The sequence below is a fragment of the Acanthaster planci genome, linkage group LG01, assembly GCF_054643075.1.
Source record: "Acanthaster planci isolate LZ-2023a linkage group LG01, COTS_SCS, whole genome shotgun sequence".
NCBI classification, from domain to species: Eukaryota; Metazoa; Echinodermata; class Asteroidea; order Valvatida; family Acanthasteridae; genus Acanthaster; species Acanthaster planci.
The window spans coordinates 10,866,335-10,892,901 of NC_141777.1; the positions used below are offsets into that span (position 1 = coordinate 10,866,335).

A 26,567-nucleotide genomic window follows, 5' to 3' on the forward strand; every position below is an offset into this window, starting at 1 on the left:
CCCCGATGTGATCGATCCCGGACTAGGCCATACTCGCTTCGACTAAGTGGGCGTTCAAAGATGTCCTTGTCGTTGGAGGCTTTCCTCACAGCAGCACTCTTGTCTGAGTTGGCGGTGGCCACCCCCCGAACCTTCGCCATTTGCCTGCAATGCTTCTGCACGTACTGGTGTGGGGTTTCGCCATACACCTGAGGGAGATCCACACCGAGCGAAAGGTGTGGAGGAAGGCGTTGCGTCCTTCCAAACATCAGGAATGCTGGATCATAACCAGTTGAGGAGTGGGTGGTATTGTTGTATAGTGCGATGAGATGGCGGGAGACTGTCTGTCCATCTGGTCTTCTTCGCGGTAGGGAGTGTGACGAGGAGGTTGTGCAGCGTTCTATTGAACCGCTCGCACTGTCCATTCCCTTGGGGATGATGGGAGTAGTATGCGAGTGGCCAGTACCATACAGATCACAGAGTTCTTTGATCACCTTTGCCTCGAAGCATTTGCCACTGTCGGAGTGTATGCGGAGGCGCGCCAAACGGGACTATGACGTGTTTAGCCAAGGCTTTAGCCGCAGTCTCGGCTCGCTGGTTTCTGCTGGGTATGGCCCAAGAGTACTTGGTGAAGACGTCAGTTAGTATAGGGACATCCTCGTATTCACCAGATGACGGCTCCAACACTGTAAAGTCTACAGCGAGCACTTCCAAAGGGGCCGTGGTACGTAGTGTCCCCATGGGAGGCCTAGTGTGTCTGCTCGGTGGTTTGCTTATTCCGCACTTTGCACCTGTCGCACCAGGTCTTAACTGCGGCCTCCATCTTAAGCCAAAAGAAGAGGGGCCTTATCAGCCGCAGTGTGCACTTGGCTCCAAAGTGTCCCCCATCGTCGTGGAACTCCCCAAAACCGTACCAACAAGACTTGCTGGGACAACTGTCCGTTTTCCTGGTGGACCATCACGGGGTGTCCACTGACGGAAGAGAACCCCATCCTGGACAAAGTATTGATCCCAGTGTTTTAAGAGCTTTTTGACGGTTCGGCGGTTTCTATTCTCCTCTCCCCTGCAGTGGGTTTCTGCCCCCTCCTAAGATACATTATCACCCGACAGAGAACTATGTCATCAAGCTGCAATCGTCGCAACTCCTGTAGAGTATAACCAGGCAGGCTGAGGCTCCCATTACACTCAGTCAACCGAATCTGGGGGCACAGCACCAGGGGAAGTGGCTCCCTCCCCTTTGCCAACAACAGCAGAGACGGCTTAAACTCAAGAGCCATGTCACCGTCATCCGGTCCATGGCTGCCTGCTGTTTGAAGTCGAGACAGGGCATCAGCTGCACGGTTATTCTTCCCTGGTCGTTAGTCCAGCTTGAAATCGAAGGACAACAACCACTGTACCCATTGGAGCTCCGTTACTCTCTGGTTTGCTGTGTCGAGATACCTCAGAGGGTTGTGGTCTGTGAGTATGATGGTTTTGTTTCCAGTAACAAAGTAGCAGAAAGCTTGACAAATGGCACAGCGAATGGCCAAAAGTTCCAGCTTGAAAGCCGAGTACATTGTAATTCCTGCCTTGTCGTTCTGCACGCCTCAAGGTTCTGGAAGCATATGCTATCACTGCCTTTGATCCATCGGCCTGTTGCTGCGACAACACTGCTCCTAGCCCACAAGTACTGGCATCGGTCTCCACTATGAAAGGGAGCGAGAAATCTGCAAACTTCAGAACTGGGCTTCCCACTAGTTTCTGTTTGAGTGCTTGAAACGCCGCACGGGCTGGCTTGTCCAAGGATATATTCTTCTTCCCTATGTTAGCCTTTCCCTTTGTAGTAGTCCTCTTCAAGTATCGCAGGAGGGGTTCTGCAACAGTGTAGAATCCCCGGACAAACGTACGAAAGAAACCTGCGAAACCCAAGAATGAGCGTAGCTGAGTAATGTTGGTAGTTTCTGGCCATCCTTCCACAATGCTTATTTTATTGGGGTCTGGTTTTACGCCTTCTCTTGCTGTGACGAGATGCCCCTGGTACTTCACCTCCTTCTTAAAAAACCCGCACTTCCGTGGCTTCAGCTTCAGGCCATGCTGCTGTGGGTGGATAAAAACATGCTCTAGGCGGACTAGATGCTCATCGAAGCTGTCGCTGTACACGATGACATCGTTGAGGTAGATAAGAAAACTTGAAAGCGCCTGGTCCCCGAGGCAGCACTGCATCACCCGTTGGAAAGCAGCCGAGCTGTTGCACAACCCGAATGGGAGTCTTGCATACTCCTACAAAACAAATGGTGTGACAAAAGCTGTTGTTTCCATGTCCTTCTCTGCCATGGCCACCTGGTAAAAGCTGGATGTCATATCAAGCACGCTTAAATACCTGGAACCTCCCAAGGCTTGCAGGGACTCATCAATTCGGGGAGAGGGAAAGAACTTCTTGTCGTCATCGCATTAAGCTTGCAATAATCCACACATAGATGTATGGATTTGTCCCTCTTCCTCACCACCACAATAGGGGAGGCCCGTGGGCTGTTGCTCTCACGAATTATACATGCATCCAACACCTCCTTGATGTGTTGTCGAACATCTCTATGCTGTGATGGAGGAAGAGACCGGTAGCGTTGCTTTATTGGTGGTGTGTCTCCAGTGTCGATCGTGTGTTCCACTGCACCAGTGTATCCAAGGTCAAAGTCATGTTGGGAGAACACCTCTGCATACTTCTGAAGCAAGAAGTTGAACTTTGTTTTCTCCTCCGGCGTCAGTCGTTCCCAAGTTCAATGCGTCTAATATCGCGGAGTCTGGTTCACTGCAGTTGGCACTCACCGAAGCAGACTCCACTTCGTGGGCCCTCTGTAAGACCTCCTCCGGATCGTCCCTGCAGGTTTCAACCTCGTCAATGTGATGTACTGTACCGATGCATGCGTGGGGGGGGGGGGTAATGTAACCTCTTGTTCTGTCTCATTGATAAGGGCAATCGCAAATCTACCCTTTACAACGTGGACGATTGCACCTTTCAGACCAATGGCTGGTGGCAGGTTAGCGGCACTGTCTGGCTCCAAAACGGCGCAATAACTCAACCCATTTGGGCCAGGCTGAGCTGATGCCTGGAAAACTGCAACCTGTCGCGGCGGTACAGCAAGGGTTGTGTCATGAGGCAGATAAGCCCGGCCGATGGGCCCCAGAATACTCTCAAACTTGACATGCTTTTCTGCTGCCATCATTGCCTTGTTCCATATCCCTTCACTGCCCCTACTTGACTGGAGTAGCCTTAAGTGTTCATTTGCCATTGGTGTAACTTTTGTCGACCAACATTCTGCTAGGAAGTTAATCCCCAGTATTCCTGGGGTATCGGTGGAGGATTCTCTGGCTTCACGGATCACCAGCACCAATCTGTCTGGGAGAGTCACACCCAAGGCTGTGATGTCAACCTCAATGAAGCCAACGTAGGGGGTGCTTACTCCATTTGCAGCATGGAGGTGAAAACTGGATGGGAAGTCTTGGGGTCGGTACCCGTTTGGCTCGAAAATTGTATGATAGCAACCCTCCGTGACAATGGTCACCACTGATCCGGTATCAAGTAGGCACTCTAGCGGAGTAGTCCCAAACAGCACATTAACAGAATAGCAGTTACCTACTGCTCGAGGAGTGAGGGTCTTGGAGCCAGCTGTTGCCCCTCTAGCCGACTGGCTCCTGGCAGCCGAGGGCGGTAGTTTACTGGCAGCTGGGCACAAGGCGGGGTAGATTGTGTAGCAGTTTGAACAGGATAACCTCCGGCTTGGTCAGGCGGACTCGTAGGTACGTATGCCGGCCGGGGGAAACGGGGGCCATATTGTTGGACGGGCCTTGGACACTCCCTAGCAAAATGCCCCTCACTGTAGCAGTTGTAGCAGCGCTGGTGGCGCTCAGCAGGCAGCTGTGCTCTTGGTGGTTGTTTAGGTTGGTGGAGGGCCTGTAACGACTGCATGACCCACTCCATTTCTCTGGACGGCATCCTGGCTTGTACAGTGGCGGCCACAGGTCGGTTTATCGGCAACAGCAAAAGGCTGCTCGCTCTCAGCCCTCTTTATGGCCCAGTATTTCAGTTCACAAAAAGGTATATCTGCACGCCTGTCCAGAAGATCTCGGGTGGGGATGCGTAATGCCTCTGATCGCAAGCCATCCACGAATTGATATCGGATGATGTTACCAGGCTCCTTAAAGAGGACAGGATCCTTCTTTTGGACAAGCAAGAAGATTTTCTGCAAGGCAACTGCAAAGTCCGTCACAGATTCACCAAGGTCCTGTCTACGCTCTAAAAACCGCCGCTGCAGTTCGCTGGTTGTGAGAGGTTTTCCATAGGATGATTTTAAGCACCGAAAGGCCTCGTCCATTTGGGCCCCTGCAGCAAATTGTGCCTTGGCCTCGACTTTAGGACCTGCCTTGAGTGCATCCAGTAAAACCTGTTTCTGTTGGTCCTCAGGTACATTGTAACGCTTCACAACATGTTGAATAGCAAATATTCGTCCATAGTGGATGCCTTTCTTGTGGGGATCCTCCTGACCACTAAAAGTGGGGATCTTTCGCTCTGAGGCCATAACCACAATGGACGGATTAGTAGGCAGTCCAACCTCTTGTTTCACCTGCTTTATTATCGGCTTGTACACCCCTGTGCCCGTCCACCCTCCAGCTGGGGGCATCACCACACCATCAACTACGGCAAAGATGGTGTCTTCCTCATCACTGGTTTGCAGTAATCCGGTTGCATTTATCCAATAGCTTTGTAGGGTAGCTAACGGCAATTTTCCGTCGACTAGACTAACTTGGAGGGGTTTAGCCTCCCCCGGTCCTTTCACCCTGAATGATGCTACCATTACTTCAAGTGCAATATAGACTATGCTGTCCACCTCTACCGGGCAGGCGATTCACTCCTCACTGATGCAGTCTATCCCACTTCTGACACTTGTGGTGCAAGCGGTCACGGACACAGCGTCCAATGGTATGGGATTATAAACAACTGGCCCGCGACACTCTTGTGTTCGGCTTGACTGCTGAATGAAAACTTTTATTTGGAGACTGTGAAGTGGCGGTCGAAAGGCACCGACCGATATGGAAGAGGCGGTCGATCAGCATGGGATACAGCACATGAGAAAGAAAGGAATAAGAATAAAGGGATCATAAGTACCAGCACTGGAAAACAGTACATCTACTTAAAGGGAGCGATGGACAGGCTATGACAGACACCAAGCAATAAATTGAATAGTTGGAGCTAAAATAGAACAACTATTTCTTCAAAGTCACCCAGGTAAGAATACACAATTTCCCTAATACAAAGGGAGCTCAATAAAGGTTACATCGGGCAAGAAAATACAAGTGTTATGCTAGTGCCATAGCAGACCAGGAAGGGGTAGATGAAAAACCACCTGACAGAACAAAATCCATTTTTTTTACCCGTAAAGCAGCATAAAGGACAATTTGATTATCAGGATGCAAATTAAGGAAGTACAAATTCTGCAAAGCAAAAATAAGGAAGACACACATATACTTGAGTTCCGTATTCATCACAAATAAGGATGTCTTGGTACTACGCTTCATCTCTTAAAGCATAATTACATGCATTAAGTCCATTCACTCGTGGTTAGCGACTTCACTTAATCATGATGACGATGATTTATGACTACCTTTATCTGCAACCGAATTTAGATACATAATACAATCTAAAAACACTTTCCCAAAATACAATATTTCAATATCCAAGCCGTAATTTAAAAATTGCTAAAAAAAGCAGTGCAAATGAAAACAGAATCATCCAATTTATCTAAAACTTGCTACAGCTATGTAGACATTTTATTTCCACAAGTGCATCAGTACTACCAGTCCCAGGAATGCAGCTAAATCGGTTCGTGTCTATTTTGTCCTTGATTTTACTAGACACTTGCTCGAGTACTATAGATTGAAACATTTTGGCAGCAATGGGTGACAGTGAAATTGGCCTGACGTGGGCGGAAATATCTTTGGTACGGGGATGACATCTGCAGTCTTGCAGCTCGTGGGAAAAACCGGTACACCCTCTATAACCTGACTGTTAGAGAGGAACAAGAAGAGAAGCAGCAAGAACATTTGAAAATTCACGAAGAATACATGCAGGGATTTCGTCAGACCCTTGGCTTTGCTAACGTAGAGTTTATCAAGAGCCTTCTTCATAGAGTAGACACTGATGTTAAGCTCCGCTGACACAGGCTCTGTTGACTGAAAGATGCGTGAATTTAAATTATATTTCATATTTGCATCATTTTTTAATGTTACCGACTGATCCAGCTGACATACGCGTACATGAGTGTATACATGATGGACTTAAAGTATGGTTACACCATGGGGTTAGAGTTTAGTCCTGATGCAGTTCATGAAGTCATATGCTTTTTAATAATTTTCTCGCACAATACTGTTATGTTTAAAACCAGCCTTTTAAAAAATCTAATTGTTACTCATATTTTGCCACTGGTTGCGATTTGCACATTTTATAAGGTCAATGAAATCGTGTCATATTTTCATATGACTCTAAATAAAATTTGTCCAAATAATCAGTGGCTCGGGCGGTGTTTGTCAAATCATAGCCGTTGCTTGAACTTGAGTTGCCACTGTTAAAAAGGGATTTGACTATGCAGTCAAACTATAATTTACACCTGCCTACCAATTGGTGAGGCTTACCAGTAGCCCTAAAGGAGGATGGAGTGTAGGGTGCGGATGTCCACCCTTCCCTTAAAGTTATTTTCAATATAGTTGCAGTGCATGCTTTTATCTCTGGCCAAGCCGTCAGAAGTTTTGCATGCATACAATTCGGTCATACTAATTGCCCTATCCGTAGTGACATATACCATATTGGGTTCTATTTCTCCAGACATTTGGTATGCTGTTGTTTAATATAATCAGTGTAATGTTACCTGCAGTACAGTTTTTCCCTTTTCATGTTTTTGGGGTCAGGTCTGTCTCTAAGCAGGAAATGCCGAGTGGTGTGGTGAAGTATGAGGGCCACGCCCATTACATCGCTGACAGTACAGGTGTGGTGTCAGTACCCGACCAGATTTCACTAGGAGGGACCTATACAGGTAACAGCTACAAGGCTTGATAACCATTCTATTGCCTTTTGCCGCTGAAACATTTCCTACTTGATGATAACAACTAATGCAAGCATGGATCCATGCAGATCGATCGTCAGGAAAGTTAAATCAAATGGTCCGTGGTTAAATCATGTTCAACTTTGCCAGAGTACACGAACATGTACCATATACATACATGTCGGTCCATAGAGACACGCATACTGGCATGATGGCTGTCCAACATCTGTCTCACTCAGTATACCACACATTTTGCCCATTTTCTGAATTAATTGTCAGGAAATAGTCGACCATACATGAATGCATGCATAATACTCCAAATTGGAGGAGCCTTTTAGCTTAGTTTAACTGCAATCTGTCATTTCACACACACAAAAATTGTTGATGTCATTTGGCTGATTTTTTTATGGAATATAAACACCGTCTCCTCTACGACTGTCTGCATCTTGACACCCGGTTTGCTTTGAAATAGACCGAGGAGATAGGTCGGCTACAGTATGGCCATAAATCAAGTGATATATTCGTTCCACCAAATGCTTCTAACTATCCCTGATACTACATTTAGAGGGGGTTTTGCTAATGGAGTCATCGGGACAGTCACTGAAACAGGGCAGGCCAAACCTACACTCCGATTTGTTTGTGCGCAAAGTGCTGCGCCCATATGTTTGTACTCACTGCTACCACGTGTCTGCTACATGATTGTGAAGAAAATACCCTCTCCCCTCTTGTAAAAGTGAGCCAAGCCACTGAGTCGCTGCTTCTTATCATTGTCAACGTGTCTGGCGCCCAGTAGAAAGTTTACTGACCTCCAATTAAAAGAGCCAGGCCCCTCCCCCGAATCCGATTCTGGCAATGTGGAAAAAAATCTGTGAGAGACCACCTAAAAATGACCCCACAGGCTTGCCTGAGAAGGTTTTCATCTCTTTTATTCAGAAAGCTAGCGGGAGAATGTGATTTATGAGTCCTTTGTAATGATAAATATGATTTGGCCATAACGTGGACGATGTGCCGCACAGCTGCACAAAATGACACACTGCCACCTTGAAGTGACCAAAACAGAAAACCAGGGTATCAAGTTTCAGACCTGCCCGTTCATTTCTAGGAGCCGAAACCATGGGCCTGTTCTGGAGCATGCGCCCCTCACCGGGCCAACGCTTCGGCGTCCGCTACATTGTCAAAGATGTCACAAAGCCTATGATTGTCCATTTGTCATTGCACCGGGGCCATCTGAACACGGAGGCACTACAGACGGCTGAAGTGGAGGCCACTGCAACAGTCAAGAGGTGGTACATGGGACAGGACGTAGAGAGGATCACAGTTCGCTGCGGCCGTTTGAGGGGATCTGTATTTAAACCCAAGGGTATGTTTGCAATGTCTTTGATTAATTACATGTATGGAGGCTTTATTTAATCTTTGAAGGCTGTGACATACAAACACCCACATATCGTTTAACAGGAGCATAATGAGCAGGTCCATAAAGTGCGTACGCACGAAGCAGGGGTGGTGCCGTTGCATTCACCATGCTTAAATACCAGAAGCAGCTTTAATTTTGTGCGTCAAAATTCAACTTTAGTATTTTCCACCATCCACCCCACCATTTATCCTCTCATGCCACGGCCATCACAAGTAAACTGTAACATTACTCATGACAAAAACACCAGCTGCCGGGAGTTTCGGAATTGTACATGTGGAATGAGTATACGATCAGGGAGGAGGGGAGTTGGAGCCACTGCATATGCCATGCGTACGGACGGGGTTGGAGGGTCTGAAAAGTTGACATTTCATGCCGTTAACGCTGCCCTTATTGAGTTAGTATACAATAACGTTCGGAATAACAGTTTGGATGTAAATTCCCAAGGGATTGAAGTTTTCCCCTCTCTTTGTCTTGGGGATGGGATGAGATGAGCCCTGATCATTGAGAAATATGCAACATACGTACTGTGCCTTAATGACTCCCAAGTGTTACAGATGGAACTTACTGTACAATTGGCGGCAGATGGAAAGTTGGCCAATATGTCTAGCCTCTTTCAAAAGATGGGTTTAGGACAGAAAATGATACTGTCGGCTGAAGTTCGAAGTTGCAATTTGGTAAGGGTGCCAACTATACCACCAGCTACTGGTACGATGGATCGCTACATTCAACTTACATGTATGTACATAGAAGTTTTAGGCCTGTTTTTTGGACACGAGAATGCATGTTTATATTGTCAGTTGGAAATTGATGCAAACATCAACATGTGCATGGGCACATCTGTGCAATGTCGACGTCCTATAGGACATGACTATAAAAGCACAGGTGTGTCCATGCAAATGTTGAAGTATGCATCAATTTCCAACTGACAATACAAAGCTTGCATAATATAATATGCTAAAATGGTACACGTGATTCATTAAGTAAAAGGTACTTAATGTATCAATTTTGGTGAAAATGTGGGCTTCAAGGGGGGGTACGTTGTTACCTCTCTACATGTTTGTCCGGTCCTCCACACTTCTTTTGCTTATGCAACAAAATACACTGTATGTTAAGAAAAAGGTAAAACTCACATTACGAGTTATATTGTTTTCAATGACCAGATCCCACAGAGTGAGTTTTAAGGCTATAGTTTTGGTAAGTCTATGTCAATTTGCGAGAAAAAGCAAATTAATTCTTTAGGTATGTGACCTGTTTGGACACCCTGCTGAAAATGGACAGTATGTTGCTAAATAGTGTTGAGAGTTCCTATCGATAACATATGCTGAAAAATTCTCTGTAAGGACTTTCATTCAATAGTTCACCTGGTGACTTGACTATAGTTTTGTTAGGTTGGATCACATGGCGTTTGTTGTATGTTTTCAGGCCCTGGTCCATTCCCCGGTGTGATTGACATGTTTGGATCCGTGGGAGGGCTTACAGAGTTTCGGGCGGCCATGTTGGCATCTCATGGCCTAGTCGGCTATGCTCTGCCATACTTCAGATATGATGACCTGCCGCAGCACATGTGGGACCTGGAACTGGAATATTTCATGGTTTGACCAAAATCGAACAGAAGATGAACTTCAGATACATGTATTTTATAGACTTGCAACTGGTGAATTGACCTACATTATTCAAAACAATGAGAGTCTTTGTTAATTGCTGCACAGAAAGATGCCTGACATTCACAGACTTTGGGCATTATGTTAGTTGTATCAACACTATTTGTCATAGTTGAAGTGCAACATGTAATTTGTTAGCAGGAAACCAGACTTTGGCATTTTGTGCATGCATGTAGGAAGCTGTTGATTGGTTGAGCAGCCAGCCTTTTGTAAAGCCGGGCGGTATCGGATTGGTTGGGGTATCAGTGGGCGCACAGATGGTCTTGGCCACAGCTTCACATTTTCCAGACAAGGTGAAAACAAAATGCTTTTGTCAGAATAGGCAATTTGTGATGCAGCTTGGAAGACCGACTAAACAGAATTAAACAGAATAAAACTTGCATTTGTCAAGCCTGCCTTCAAGTACATGTATATCCTCTTATTACAGAGATGAACTTTGTCTTCTGATGTATCATTAGGTTTATTGGTGCATTAAGCAGGGCTTCAGAGCTTTTTATGACCCATAACTTTAAATTCTGTGTAAGGTTACATAAAACACGTTGCCAATAATTTTCAATATTAGGTACTGGTCACCTCAAACTGTTGCCATGAAGCCTGTAAAAATTTAGAAACTTAATTGATATTATACATATATTTAGAGTTGAAAAATCTTAAATGTTTACTGCCCGCAACCTACGCAGATTACCAATACATATGCATTATTTCCTAGTCCATAACTTCCATTCGCTAAAATCTCGATTACTAATAGTGCAGTCTCACTCACTCCCCCCCCCCGCGAAGGCGTCGGCCATGTTAGTCCTCTTTTACTTAGCACCATTACGTTACGGAGCGTATTGTTCTGGCTCCGAGTTATTGGAAGTTTTTTTCCTTTTCTATAACACATGTTTCGGTGTTATTCCTTGATCACCTTGCTTATTTATGTGTTCTAATTCTTGTGAACGGTAAGATTGTTCCTCTTTCATTCTGTTTCTAGAATACGTTACGGTTCCCTTTTCAGTCTCGCGCCGGTGGCAGGCTGACCTTTTATTGACCTTTCCGAGTTCGCCCAGGTGGCGCTGTTGTTTTGACATAAATACATTTTATTGTTGTGCCAGAATGAACTGTGTACGTGTGCTTATTTGTTCTGTTTTCCTGTACATACTCTGTGAGTCACCCTAAATTATGGCATCTTTATTATCAGTATTATTATTATCAAGAGCAGTTGTTTCGTTTTTTCTGATCTTTGCTTGTTTTTCTTATCGCCGGACAGCAGGCGATAGCTAGTGGTGCAGTGGTGCAGGGACAGTTAACGGTGCGTTAATTGGTTTCGGTCCTTGCTAATTTAGGGAATAGAACAGTGCGTGGTTTACTATTCCCTCCCTTCGGCCAGTCCGGGGTACGGCCGTACGATACCCTCATTTACTCCGGTACTGTACTTTCGAACATATGAGTTCGCTCTTCGAGCATCGAGTAAAATTCGCGAGCTCGTAGCAGCGGTACTGGTGTTATATGGTACTTTCGCCGCACGGACGTGGACCCTGAGATACGGTATCTCCGGTCCGATTCCGCTCCACTACTGCCTTTGAGGCGCTGCTCGGGCGACTCAAGTCTCAGCACACCGTAACAGACGTCGGTGTGTCAACGAGCGTTATATAGAGCCTTCATCGAGCTTGGGGCGTTATTGGCCCCTACGCTCCACTACTGCCTTTGGGAGCGTAGCTGAGTTTGCCATTTGCGGAAGCGCTCGGGCAGCTCAAAACTCGGCATACCGTAACAGCTAGACCTTGGTATTGCCCCAGTGCCGGGATTTCTCCGATGAGCGGGTCTCACCCTACGGCCTCTTCGAGCATCGACCAACGTGTTCAGCTTGCTTCCACTCCCCACGTTTGAAGCGCGTGCGAGCACACCCCAAAGGCAGACAGCTCAGGGCGTGACTCGGCACCCCGTAGTCGGCTCGGCTCCTCAGCGTTGGTTAGCCGTTACCTGCAGGGATGTTTTTTTTTCTGGTGAGCACGTCTCACCCTACCGGTCGCTTCGAGCATCGAACAACGTGCCTGACCCTCACGTTTCCCTGCGGTTGGAGCACGTTCGAATTGACCCTAACGCCGACGAATAGGGGCTGATCTCGGCGCATTACAGTGGCAGTCTACTGCGTGAGAGAATGCTGTTCGGCTATTTATTTGCGGTCTCTTTCCCTTGTGCAGCAATGTACCTTGCACGTGGTTGCTGCCTGGTCTTCACTGCTTTAGCCGTGAATTTTCATTTCCTGTCCGTCGAATTTGGCCGGGGGTTACCCGCTTGACGTGGTAGATTTTCCTGTGTATTTTTTTTTTGTCCTTTGCGGTTGGTTTGTTTTGGACAACGGCTCTTCGCCCAACGACTGTGACTAACGGGACGATTGTTACGGACCGTTCCAGTCAAGATACAAACCTAGCTTCAGTGTCCAGAACCTGGCCGGCCCTGGCATCTCCAGCCCGCTCTTCACCTGGGGATATCAAGCCTACCAGCTTAATACGACGTTGTGGCTTTTGGCCGCCCCCTACCGCTGCTCCCTTTCCACAGGGCGTGGCGTCCGCTAGTTTTTCTCCGGCTTCGGTGCAGCGGGATGAACCCACAGCCCCGTCTCCTGTACAGGATTCTTCTCAATTAACAGAAGTGGGCAGAATCACAAATCTCCAAGCCACTCTTCGTCTTCCGTCCACTCTTCCAAACAAAAAGAGAAAAAAGTCAATCTCCGTCTACCAAAGATACGCTGCGAGCTCTGATGGAGTCTATCTCGACACTTATTTAGCATTATACTCATCCTCCGACCGCTACGCATCCAGATCCGGATCCCTATTCCCCGACCCGGCCCGTTCTGTGTTGCACACGGGGCAACAGGATCTTCCTTTGTCTCTTTGGCCTTCTCAGCCGGCGTCCATTGAGGCCCATTCCCTTGATCTCTCCGCTGGTCCTGGCCCACCGTGTCTCTGATTCGGGTCAGTCACAGGATGAGAAGAGCCTGTTCGGTTAATGATCTGTCTCCAACGTGAAATGATTCAGTCGCCCCTCGTTCAAGCGTCGCACACCAGGGTCGTCTTTCTCCTGTCATCTTGTCTTTCAAGAGCTTCCTCTGGAGCACGCATGCGTAGAAGCCATGGATAAGCTTGCGAAGGTCAAGACTGGTAGGCCTATTGCGGCAACCGTTCTCGCTCGTACTTCAACTTTCTACCAGGCGATTATGATACTTACTTATCTGTACCCGATCCGCCTGTGGCTGTTAAGGATAAGGTGTACCCGGCTGACTAGCCGCAAACCTAGTAATGTCTTCGGTGACAAGTCTCTGCGACGTTTTGAGGGAGCGCTCCAGGATATCAATTGTCCTTCCTGGATTTGCATCGGCTGTTTGGCTTTCCTAGCCGTGAGTCTTCCATTGACGCTATGAATATCCCGTACGAGTTAGTGAAATCAGCTCTTCGAATAATCCCTCTTTTGGCTATCAAAGGATCTTTTTGCAGGCCATTATGTTAGTCTTCTGGAGAGTGAGGTTAAGCGTCTTGACGGCGCCCGGAAGATATCCCTCCGCCAGCCAGCTGAACCTCGACGTGATGTGGTACGAACGACGTCCCAAAGGCCATCCCGACCGGTCCATCCTCCACCGGCTCTGAGTGCTCTGAGACCACAGGGTAGTATGACCCGGCACCTCCAGTGATATGCCGGGGACCGACGCCAGTGACTACTCCGTTTCTCCCGCGGCCGCTAATCTCAAACCCGTTGGCGGTCGCCTGCTCGATTTCGCGGGTTTCTGTGGAGAAATAACTTAAGACGTCTGGAATTTACGAGTCGCCCTCCGTACGATGTATCTTTTAGGCCGACTCCTGTTCCAAGAGATCAATCTCAGCGATAGGCTCTGGAGACGGAGAAGCGCGTCGTTGTTCTCGTGCAGCCATGGGGAAATCATTAGAGCTTCATGTAGACGTTCTTTCTGACCCCGAAGAAGGAACCGGAAGTGGAGGCCGATTCTGAGCTTAAAGCCACAAAACGTTTACATAAGACTAAGGAAGTTCAGAATGGAGACGCTGCGCACCGTCCTACGATCACTTCCCGTCCCGGATTTGGCGTCGTCTATCAACTTACAGGACGCCTACCTTCCCATTCCCATTCATGTACAAGACGGCCCGTTCCTCCGCTTTTCATATCGTCACCTAGTCTTCGAGTTCCGCGCCCTGCCTTTCGGCCTGTCCACCGCTCCTAGAGTCTTTACAAGGGTGGGCCGAGCGGTGGCAGCCTACCTACGACGCTTAGACGTGCTCATATTTCAGTACCTCAACGACTGGTCGGAGGCTCCGAAGTCGAAGCTGCCTTGGAGACCAAGACAATGTACGACGTCGCATCTCGCCTGGGCTCCTTAAGCAACCACAAAAAGTCCAGACTGAACCCGTCACAAACACTAACTTTCCTCGGGGCGGTTCTCGACTTGAACAGCTGCATTGTTGCTCCCACTGACGAGCGCGTGGACAATCTCATGCAGTGCGTCGCTCTGTTCAGGAGACAACACAAACCAAGCGAACGCCCGGGCATGGCTCCTCTTACTCGGTCTGATGGCCAGCCTCATTGACCTTGTCCCGTGGTGCCAGCTTTTTATGTGGCCTCTACCGCTCCATTTTCTCTCTTACTTCAGGCCAACCAGAGATTCCTTCGATTACCAAGTTCCTCTATCAGGCCTGATTTGCCTCAGCTGTTGTGGTGGTCAGCCAGGGCCAACCTCATTGCCGGTATTCCCCTTGTTCCAACTCAACACGAGATGGTTATCACCACCGACGCTTCCAATCGATTTCCGAAGTCCTCAACCACTTCCGGCCTATAATGACAGACAAAACGGTCTTGGTTCGATCAGACAACGCGACGGCCGTGGCCTCTCTGACCCTCTGCGTCCTAGCCTGGCGCCTATTACACTGGACCATGTAGCATTCCATTCTGGTTCAAGCCGAACACATTCCAGGAGTACGGAACGCCCTTGCCCACGCCCTCTTCCAGGGCACAGTTCACCCGACAGAGATGACCCTACAACCAGAGATCGTTCAAGTGCTTTTTCGGGCGATAAACAGGCCTCGCGTGGACCTCTTTGCATCTCACCTAAACGCTCAGCTGCTGACATGTTGAAGCCGCTATCCACATCCCCAGGCATGGACGTTCGATGCCCTTCTCTCTTACGCTTTCCCTCCGATATCACTCATTCCATTGGTACTGTCAAAGATCGAACAATGCAATTGCCGCATCCTTCTCATCGCCCCGCTCTGGCCAAGACACGTGTGGTTTTCCCGGTTAGTCAGGCTTCCGATCTACTACTACCTCCACGTCCGGATTTGCTGTTTCAACCCAGGTCTCGTCTACTGCATCCGAACTCCACTCACCTACACTTAAAGTGTTGGAAGCGATCCTTTGAGCAGAAAGGCCTTTCTTAAGACGCTGCCGCCTTGGCTGCCAAGGGTCGACGAGAGTCCACAAGAAAGATTTATGACAGCCGATTACCACATTTTGACTCATTGTGCAAAGGGCGTTTGGCGGACCCGACCGTTGCACCTCTTTCAGTCGTTACCGACTTTTTCGTTCATCTTTTCCGCTCCAGCCTCTTTGTCTCCACAATTCGAAATTACCGCTTGGCCATCGCGGCAGTGCACGGAGGCTTCACTGATGGTTCTTCTATATCTAGCAACATAGCGATCCATCATCTCTTACGGGGAATGCTTATTGAGCGGCCTCCCCTGAAGCGTCTTGTTCCAGCGTGTTGTCTTGACGATGTCCTCCGACTTCTGTCTCAGCCCCCCTTTGAGCCTGCGGGCCGTGCCTCCCTCCTGCACCTTAGCATCAAACTGGCATTCTTACTGAAGGTGGTGACTTCTCGTCGAGGTTGCGAAATTAAGGCTCTCTCCAAAGCCTAGGGTAACATTCGAAGGGAACCTTTGGGGGTACGCCTTGTTCCGGAGTTATGCTTCCTTACTAAGAATCAAACGCCGTCCTTCCACCCCCCGCAAATCTTCGTTCCTGCAATCCAGTCTTTGGCGTCATAATCGTCAGATGAATGGAAAGAATTATTAGGAAATAATGTATATGTATTCGTAATCTGGTACATATGCAGTAGTAGACTCAACCCACATTAGTTGGGGAGAGAGTTCTTGACATTAGTAGTTGATTGGGTTGGGTGACAATCAAGCAATGCATTTAATGCAAAATCTATCGAAGGAATGTATCTACTAATAATCAGTTCCACCTTTCAGAATACTTAAAATCGTGCTACAATCTTTTCACACGTAGGTGCCGTAAACGATTTGAATGAAGTTATTCACAAGAATTTTTACCTCTAAATGCCAAATTCTTTGTTGCTTGATGTTCTTTTCCTTTAAAGGTTGACCAGTACTGATCAGATTTAGTGCATCAACAGAATGAGGGTCGTTTTCCCCCCTTTTTGTTAGGTGAAAGCAGCTGTTACAATCAATGGCTGTCACGTCAATACCATGGTTGACCTAAAACTGAATGGAGAGGCATTGCCATTTCTGCCGTGAGTAGTCCCCTTGTATGTCCTTTCACTTCATCTCCCCATGGAATGATACACCGAGCAGCGGGCATTTTCACAAGGAGATGTGTAAATGCATTGGGGTTTTCTGTACCATACAGATAGAGAGACAGATAAGAGCAGCACTGTAGTACACAGGTTTGTGCTTGTACACGAACCACACAGAGGCTGGATCTAGTCCGTGAAGTTTGGCTGGCGTCTAGCCCTCAAGCATTGAAGCGCCATGGTTGGGCACTGAAGAGTTGTCATGCAGCAAAATTGTTTTGAAAAGGGACAATGTGCTAGGAACTGACACATAAATCTTCAACGCAAAACAACCTGTCAGCATTTGTAAAGTTTGACTTTGCCAAGGACTGTAGTTGTGGTATATAGTTATCTTGAAAACTCTGTTTTCTCAGCTGACAACGAGAAAAAGAAGATACTCATTTCAACATCTTTCACCTTGTAGGTTTGACTTATACAACGTGAGACCTGCAGCCACAGAAGGTGCCCAATGCGTATTTCATTCCTACAAAGCCATCTATGATATCAATGAGGATGACCCTCGTATCTACAGGGTAAGTCCCAGCATACACGTGATGACACTGTTTAAAGGGGTCTTGGAATTTTTTGAGGATTTTTGGAAAAATGTATTCAGGACTTACACATTTTACTTTTTGACATGGCATTTCTTCTTGACATGGCATTGCTGGAATTAGAGGTAGATGTAGCTTTGGAATTCTCTTGCACACCATATTAGAACTGTCAATAACGAAAATGAATTTAAAGCAGTCCTTAAGACTTACCTGTTCCATTAATTGCTTTTAATTGTTGTTTCTTGTGAAGCGCATCGAGACTTTGGTGTGATGCTCTTTATTAAAACTGTGTTATTATTATTAGTAGTAATTTCCAAATTTTGCACAAAAGTAAGTGCAAGACTTATGGATGTTGAGGTTTCACTAGTGCACACACTCTAGTGTAGGTCCACACGTAGGGCTGTTGATGGCTTTCATTTGAAATCTGTCTCTTAAGAGACTTAAGATGGGGCCCCTTTTACATGCTGTCTCTTAAGAGACTTGACAGATTTTTTTTGTTGCTCCCACTGGAATGCAGTAGATGGGGCCCCTTTTTACATGCTTTACGGTCAACTCGGTCCGTAACCATCTCGGTCCGAGCCAACTAGGTCCCAAGTCAACTCGGTCCCTAGTAAACTTGGTGCCAAGTCAAGTCGGTCCCAAGTCAACTCGGTCTCATTTAGCAGTTGCAACCGAGGAGGCTACTTTTCAAGCACGGCATAGACAAGAGTCTTTCAAGCTTAGTGTAGATTGAAATTAAAATGTATGCCTCTAGATCTGTCTTTAAAACAATACAAAATTACTGAATAATGAACGGAAATCGATATTTTTTTTCAATCTTATACCTTGAAAGGCGAAGAAAAAAGTCTTTTCCTTCCTCCCTGATTCTTTCAAAATGCAAACAGAAATCTTATTTCAACCCTGAGCTGAATGCCAACCACATTGCGGATGTTGCCAATGTCATCGGACATCTTGTGCAGTTTTGGGTTAAGTGACCTGACCATCATGTAGGCCTACCGCTCAACGAAATAATTAGCTCCTACGTTGACTTGGGACCGAGATAACCTGGGACCGAATTGACTTGGGACCGAGTTGGTTACGGACCGAGTTGACCGCTATCCATCTAGATTAGGCACAGCTTCTAGTAACGCACCACTGGCCACATTTACAGAAAATTCAGGCGTCATTTTATGTTTGTCACGTACGTTTTTTTATTTTTGCTTTTATTCATCAAAAAAGCCCTTTGGTCATTTAAAGTCGCTGATCAGGGTGGAGATCTTTCACTTGACAGAGGTTTAAAAAAATCCACGGAAGTTTTTGCAGTTTGAAAGTCAGGTAGAAAAAGAGGTAGTAAAGGGGAAGACGAATATTATTGGAAATCGTAAAAATCAACTTGTAAACTACGGCTACACGTGGTGTGACAAAGTTTTGAGGATTGAGGGACAGACTTAATGAGGCAAAGTTTTGTCTGGATTTTTCTCTTTCCTCAAATCTCATCCCTGAGTTTAAGCATAAACTTGTGCTGGGAGACTAACTGATTTTACTAAGTATACTAATCAAATTCTGTCCTTCAGCATCAACTCTGAATGAAATCAACTACATGTACTCATTTGGTGTTAGTGGTTTGGAATGGGTTTTTGCTAAGTACAGTGTAGTTGTGAGTCTATACATTATGACACGGGAACATGGTACAGATATTTCCCTTACTTAAGGAGGAATCATGAACTCTAATACAGTCCATGCATCTTCAACGTTTATCCCCATTGAGGCCTATTTTTGCAATGCTTCGCTGGCTACAGTAGTCAAGACCTCTGATGACCATAAATTCAAGTCTCAAGCTGTTCAAATGAACTGGGACTAAACCATCATACCTTGTGTCTGATCTTAAGACGTCTCAACTACAACACTGCTGACAATAGGGCTGCGATGAAATGGTAGGCATCTACTTCTTGTAGCACTAAGTGAGATCCATCAGTTGGAACCCCTTGAGTGATCTGGTTGTCCATGTACAGTGACAACTAGACAGGATGGTTGCAAGATTTGGCCGTAAAAGCATGGATGATGTCGATGGTAGAATGATTTAGGATCAGGGCTAACTGCCATGAAGCAGATGCATGTGGTTTGTCCCTTTCCCACTATGCAGTGTGCAAGTCCGTCCATTTGAGCCCCCCAAAAAATGGTCCTGCGGTGTGAATACTGTCCCTGATTTGGGTTGACGTATAGGGGTTACTGCTTTACTGAATAGGTAGCGACAGAGTTGGCTGTGATACTCTGTTGAGACAGCTCCAATGACTTGATCTTGCTGAATCCCATCATGAAATCTCTGCAATGCATTCAGTGGTGCCATGATCGAATGGGGCAAGAATCCATTCTTGGGGAACATTTCAGAATTACAATCATTTTGTTACACCACTTGCCATGCATGCTTCGGTCACTTTTCCTGTCTGTTGCCAATGCAAAAGTGGAGAGGACCCGTCATCAGACATCAAATTGTTACAGCTTATGTGTGAGCAATCGTGCCAAATAATGACACCTTGTGAAAAGTATCCACGCACGCACACAAGTGTGTATTTGCCTGCAACTGGGGACCCCCTATTGTTCCTCTTTTGTTTGTACTTTAACTTTTTTTAGAAGACCACCCATATGTTTTGTACACAGTTGTCAATCGGGGACCCTCTGTCAATCGGGGACCTTATTGTCCTTTATTGTTCAGGGTCCCCAATTGAATGCAGAAACAAACTCCAGCTAATTTCGGTGTGATTGGTGCTGATGATGATGCCGCTCAATGCGTGCAAAGCTTTGCTTTGAAGTCACATGGATTTTCTACAGAGGGATAGATTTGGCATATGCCGAGTACATGTACTGTATGCTGTCAAGTGTGTAACTACAATGTCATAATATTGCACTCTGGTACTTCTTGTCATTTAGATTGAAAATAACCGAACTTGTCAGTACCTTTTCATCGCCGGGGAGGCCGAGGCAGCGTGGGACAGCTGCCACTATGCACAGGAGGCCATGCGGAGACTAGCAAGACACGGCTGTCACAACTATCAGCTGCTACGCTACCCAGACGCTGGCCATCTGATAGAGATTCCTTACGCACCAGTGGGCATCATGATTTACTCCCATGTTGCCGGTAAGATGCCCATGTTAAAGTTCTGAGGCTGACCAGAAAAACAGTTGTGTTTCCTATTACCTTGAGGACACACAATTGGATTGACACCTAAGTAAATAATTTTTGCCGAAAGTATTAACAGTGTTATAGTGGTCATTGAATTCTGAATGAGCGCGCGCACTCACTGGAAAAAGTTAAAACAAGTCATACGTTAACTCATGTATTGGTAGTTGTCCCCTTCTGGGCGATGTCCATGGGTGAAAGAGAATCTCCTGCACCGGGTGTGACCTCAAGGGATAAATTAAACCCTCAGTTTAATTTTTAGCTGGTTATGTGAATTTACTGCAGGGAGCGTGGTGGACCATGGAGGTACTGTGAGGGGAATGGCAAAAGCGAGTGAGGACTCCTGGCCTAAGATGGTTATGTTCCTGCACACCCACTGCGGCCGTGACAAACCCAAGCTGTGATACGAGCACCTATGATGAGTCAAGGATGTGTACATGTAGAGCAACTGTGCCCAGATATTGATGTTATCTAATCAAAATGTCTCTATTTTTCTGGAAGACAAATTTGTCTGCAAATATTATAATATTCCAAATTTCCTTCTAGCCAAACTTAGTGACAAACCTTGATCAAATATATTGAAATCAGCTGAATTACAGTGATCTCTATCATGCAAAATTCATCTGAACCATCCTCTGGTTCTTTTCAGAATAATATCACTGCACAAACTGGGGTGTTAAATTTAACATCCGCGGTGTTATCAGAAGACTACACAAACACTTTTCTCTGGTGTTAAAATTTTGGTGTTATTTGGTGTTACTTGTAACACCTTCTAGTGCACTGTAACACTGGTCTGCACAGTAACATCATCAGTGTTAAAGTATCACCCTATGGTGTGGTCATCTGATAACACCCAAAAGTGGTGATTTTAACACCCGAGTTTTTATATTCACAAAAGAGATATTTTTGCATGGTGCCACCAAAACCTATTACCTTTATCTTTTGTTTTCCCAAAGGATAACATCCTCTGTATAGATAGCATTGAACAATGAAGGGCAAGATTAGGCCTATTTGATTTTTTTTTCATTTATATATATTAAATATAATAATCTATATATGTTATATGTTTTCATTTGTCACATTTGTCACACATATACATATACATATATATTAAATAAAGTCACACATAGCACATGCAACGGCAATAGCATGCACAATGCTATTACCATTTTCCTTTTTAGTTTCAACAGTGCGAGGAATCTTAGGTGAATCAATAAATCATAGTTACAGGTACATATTCAGGACAGGAATTGGATAAGCATGCTTTGTACAACGCACTTATTTAATCAACTCTTGAAGTTAATCTCTTTGAGTTCACAGTCTTAAAAAGTGACCAATTTCATACGCTATCTTCTCTAAAATTGAGCTGTCTACAGCACTGGAAAATACGTCTCTTCGTGAAGATGATAAGCAGCTGTTATGATTTTTATGTAAATATATCAAGTTGTTTATGATGTATGAAGTTAGAAAAAGAGCAGTTTGCAATGCAGTAATGGCACCATTTAGAAGTACGTTGAGGCTCAATGTTTAAAATATGATTTTTCTGTTTCATTAAGACTGTGCAGATATTGTCTGTCTTTGATCACAGGCACAATTGGCCAATGACCAATGTATTCAATTTACGAAAGATTTCAATCCTGAAGATGATAAATGTCTCTTTACTGAGGCAAGAGCTGCATTGTATATAAAGAAATGTACCCTTGACGCTTTTAGACCCTTGTCTATGCGTGATCATGTAGATGCCGATTTGCATTCTTACCGGGAGTTGATGTAAGGCTTATAGGCCTATATAGTTGATAGTAGTTAACCTGTTTTGGTTTCGCAGCTGAGCCGCATGATCAGCCACACCAAAGGCCAAACTATAAATACATAGGTACACCCTAAATTTTCCCACGTGACAGAATCCTGTTCCTTTCCCAGTTCTTTGACATGTTCTCCAATACTGTCAAAATGTCTTTTTTGTGCAGTCTTGGAACTTTTTATCCAGTAATGTCTTACATTACTCATTTTCATGAAAAACGGATGTATTGGTTTTGCCAAAGGGCTATATTTTTCCCACGAAGGTCAGCCAAATAATATTGTTTTTCATAGATCAAGTGCTCAGTGCATGCTGGCTGACAAGCATAGGCAGTGACCGTATGCATTAAACCCTACATGTATCTCAGATTGAGTGGAAAAGTCGCACTTGCTTATGCCGACTCTCCATCGGTGCATGCCAGTTTCAGGCATGGGACACCGGAGAAATCAACGGGGATGGGGCAGATTCCAAGAACGAATTACCCTTTCCCCCTGACCTTGTAGGGGTGATAGTCCAGAAAATCTGGCTCTTGAATTGAATAATCAGTTATCATATCTTTCAAATAACTAAAGGATGTACATCTATGGAAAAAACAGCTGACCAACATCCCAAAGTGCTTTAAACATTGACAAGATTACAATTCGTGCATCATGTTTCCTCTTCATCTCGTTTGTGCAACTTCACCATGCAGCTTCAAGTTTAATGTTTAACACTTAAACAATTATGTAACCCGTACATTTAATTGTTTCTTGCAAAGCTTTAATGAGCAGCCCTGAAGTTAGTCCAACTAAAATCAGAAGAAAAGCTCATTGTTATACTTTACATATGAATAAAAATCAAGAAGTACAGCTTGTCACTGTCGTGCATGTTATATGTTGCGAGTATTAGAGATAGTCCCAACAAGTCAAAATTTAGGAACTGAACTTTGTTTGATTTACTCAGCCGAGGAGCTATTATTCTCCACAATTGTATGTATGTTCGGTGATGATGATTACCAAAGGCTGATTTCTGTCCCATACATCTCCAATGAAAATATGGCAGCCTTTTTGGGGAGACGTTATAACCAATGCCTTGCAGGGATGCAGAACAGATCCCAATATTATACCAGAGTCTTTTGTAATCGTGGAAGATGTACACTTGTAATGATGATGCCTTAAACACAAGAGCCTCTCACGTGGGGAACAGGAGTAAAGGCTTGGTGAGGAATTTGCCAATTCCGTGCATCCGCTCTTGTACAGAAAAAGTCCACCAGAAACCAACTTCGCCGAGAGAGTTGATGGCAAGATACCTTGCTGTGTATCCCCACGTGCTCACTTAACTTCACCATGAACAATTATCCTTTCTATGACCCAAACAGTCCTCAGCCTCTGAATTTCAATATGATTTTACATAGTGTACACCCCATCCGCTCCGAGCGGAACAAAAGACGGCGTATTTTTGGCACTCACCGCATACCACGCGCGAAATGGGACAGAAGGATACCCCTCCCTCACAAGTCCAATCCCTATACCAGTCCGGGAAATGCGCGAATTAGGAAACGTTTCCCAATTCGGAAACCAAATTAGGAAACTTCCGGTGTTTGCAAGATAATGTGCTTTTCTACAAGGAAACCGGAATTGCAACCCAGCGGCGCAACCAGTATTTGTGGTTTGGGGGGCGACCAAACTCGATTGGGGGTGGGGGGCTGGAATTTCAAATGAGGATGATTTTCTCAATGCTATTAATTAATTTGTCTATTAACAGACATTCAATTACCGAAACCACACGTAGGCCTAAAGTGAAATTATGGGGAAAAAGTGGAATTATGGCATGAGTTGAAATGTAACAGCGTGTTAAAAATAAATGTATGACGAAATAAAGTTGTGTGAAAGGCAAATCGTAATGTCAGGATTGAAGTGTTTTATTTCCAGTAATTTTTCTTGTATCAATTCTCTCAAGAAAAGAATTGCAGCCTATTTTCTTACTGTAAACTTTTTCTCACTAATTTTAAAGCACAATTAAAACAAAATTATATTAAATTTTTGGACATTGAAATGTTCTTAAAATGTGACTTAAAAACAAATCTGTTTGAAGCAAAACACATCTTTAGTAATAAAATGAAAATACTATTACACAGAGGTACGGTGAACATCAAACCAAAATGACAGAAGTAATCAGATTCGTAACAAAATGAAATCGAAAAATTTATGAACAGGCTAAATAGAATACTAAACTTTGGCGACATATTGTCGCAAAAAACTTACATCTTAAAACAACTCAACAGGGTCACTTCAATTTACGCACTCAGTCTCAGTTTTTACAAAATCCAAATATGGCCTCGGTTATCCAAGTGGGGTTTTATTCCACACATGATCTCCTGTGCATACTTGGTTGTCCCAACCTCCAAAAGATAGGCAGCTGTCAATTTTGGTCCTCCGCCTTTCACCAGGTCATGCATCGTGCACCATTTCGCCCACGTATATGCAGAATTCGTTTTCCGACCAATGCACGGGACAGGATATTGCTAGTATTTCGGGAGACATGCCCAATGGTGCTGCCTGCCAGTTTTGATGGACAATGTACTTGGATGGTCCAGATTTGCTCGTCTATATTTCTTGGAGGGGAGGAGCCGTGACCAGACAACCCCAGTCATCAAACTGGCTGGACTTGTGGCTGCATTTCATGCCAAATCTAAGGCCTTCGAGGAGCATGTTACGATATGCGTGGTAGCTATTCCAAAGGGAAGAAAAACAGGGAGCGATGAGCAAAGTTGTGGTACGTTTTATTTTGATCTTAGCCACGTACATGACGTATACGAAAATCGCGGCATGATCAACAGTACCTGTTGATCCTGGAAACAAACACAATAGAGCCTGGAAGTAAAAGGTCACGCAGCGAGCTTCCGGAACCCTTGCGCGATCTGCCAATGGGGATTTTACATTGGGCCGTCCTGTCACGTTCGATAATTTTTGGAAAAATAATTCCTCACTGAAACCACCCCATGTAACACTCATGTTGGAATTTTACCTTTATCTTCCTCAAGTAATATTTGGAAAAGTCACCTGGAGATGAGTTAAAAAACTCCTCATACACCCTCCGCCTCAACACCACTCAAGGTCCAGTCACCCTCGTCAGTCACCCCCAACAATGACAGCCACACCAGAGGCAAAAGACAAGTTCTACGAGAATCTCGCAACAACTGTCAGGATCATTCCCAACTCTGAACAAATCATACTCCTTGGAGAATTCAATGCCAGAGTGGGTGCTGACCACGACTCTTGGCCCTCCTGTCTTGGACCATTTGGCGTGGGCAGACTGAACGACAACAGACAGCGGCTGCTCGAGTTCTGCACATATCACGATCTGTGCATCACAGACTCGTTCTTCAAGACCAGGCCCCAACACAAGGTTTCCTGGAAACATCCATGCTCAAAGCACTGGCACCAGTTGGACTATCCTGACCAGGCGCACCTCACTGAAGAACGTGCTAATCACTCGTTCATTCCAGAGTGCAGATTGCGGCACAGACCATTCATTGGTGTGTTGCAAGGTTAAGCTGCAGCTGAAGAAATTCCATCGTGCTAGACAGCCTGGAAAGGCACGGATTGACACCAGCAAGATGGCCCAACCAGAACTTGTTGAGCAGTTTGCCTCCACTTTTGAGAAGGAACTTGGTGTACCACAAGAAGGAGAATCTGCAAAGCAGAAGTGGGAAGAGCTGCAAAACACCGTCCACCACACAGCCTTGGCTACCTTTGGGAGGAAGACCTCGAAGTCACGGGACTGGTTTGATGCCAAGTTGACCGAGATGACCCACTCATTGAAACCAAGCGTTCAGCACTTGCTGAGTACAAGAACTACCCAAACGAGAAGAATATACAGATTCTCAGTGTTGCGAGAAGCAAAGTTCAGAAGACTGCTCGGCGATGTGCCAATGAATACTGGACTCAGCTCAGCCAAGACATTCAAACCGCTGCCATAACAGGGGACATCCGTGGTATGTACAATGGCATTAAGAAAGCACTTGGTCCGGCTCAGAGCAAGACGGCCCCCTCAAATCATCCACTGGGGAGATGATCACAGAAAAGAACAAGCAGATGGAGAGATGGGCGGAACACTACTATGACCTCTACCCCAGACAGGACACCGTGATACCGTCAGCCCTTGATGCCATTGACTGCCTGCCATCCGTGGACGAACTTGACGCCGAGCCAATCATCTCCCTCCTTAACGTTGTTGGCAAAGTCTACGCACGAGTTATTCTCGCTCGTCTACAGAAGCTTTCCTAACGTGTTTACCCCAGTCCCAGCGATCAACAGTAGACATGATATTCTCCATCCGCCAACTCCAGGAGAAATGTAGAGAACCTAACATGCCCTTGTACGTCGCCTTCATCGACCTC

The 26,567-nt window shown here is 45.6% G+C and overlaps 1 protein-coding gene across 2 annotated transcripts in view; it reads left to right on the forward strand.

Moving 5' to 3' along the window:
* LOC110981383 (acyl-coenzyme A amino acid N-acyltransferase 1-like) overlaps positions 1-23,034 on the forward strand; it is a 39,427-nt gene extending 16,393 nt beyond the window's left edge. For both annotated transcript variants that reach the window (XM_022238914.2, XM_022238915.2), the window contains exons 3-10: positions 6,916-7,040; positions 8,152-8,409; positions 9,886-10,055; positions 10,301-10,417; positions 16,556-16,641; positions 17,105-17,213; positions 20,139-20,346; positions 20,674-23,034. In XM_022238914.2, the coding sequence (XP_022094606.2) occupies positions 6,916-7,040; positions 8,152-8,409; positions 9,886-10,055; positions 10,301-10,417; positions 16,556-16,641; positions 17,105-17,213; positions 20,139-20,346; positions 20,674-20,792 (1,192 nt within the window). In that variant the 3' untranslated portion in view covers positions 20,793-23,034. The remainder of the gene's footprint in view (positions 1-6,915; positions 7,041-8,151; positions 8,410-9,885; positions 10,056-10,300; positions 10,418-16,555; positions 16,642-17,104; positions 17,214-20,138; positions 20,347-20,673) is intronic.
* Positions 23,035-26,567: the final 3,533 nt, after the last annotated feature.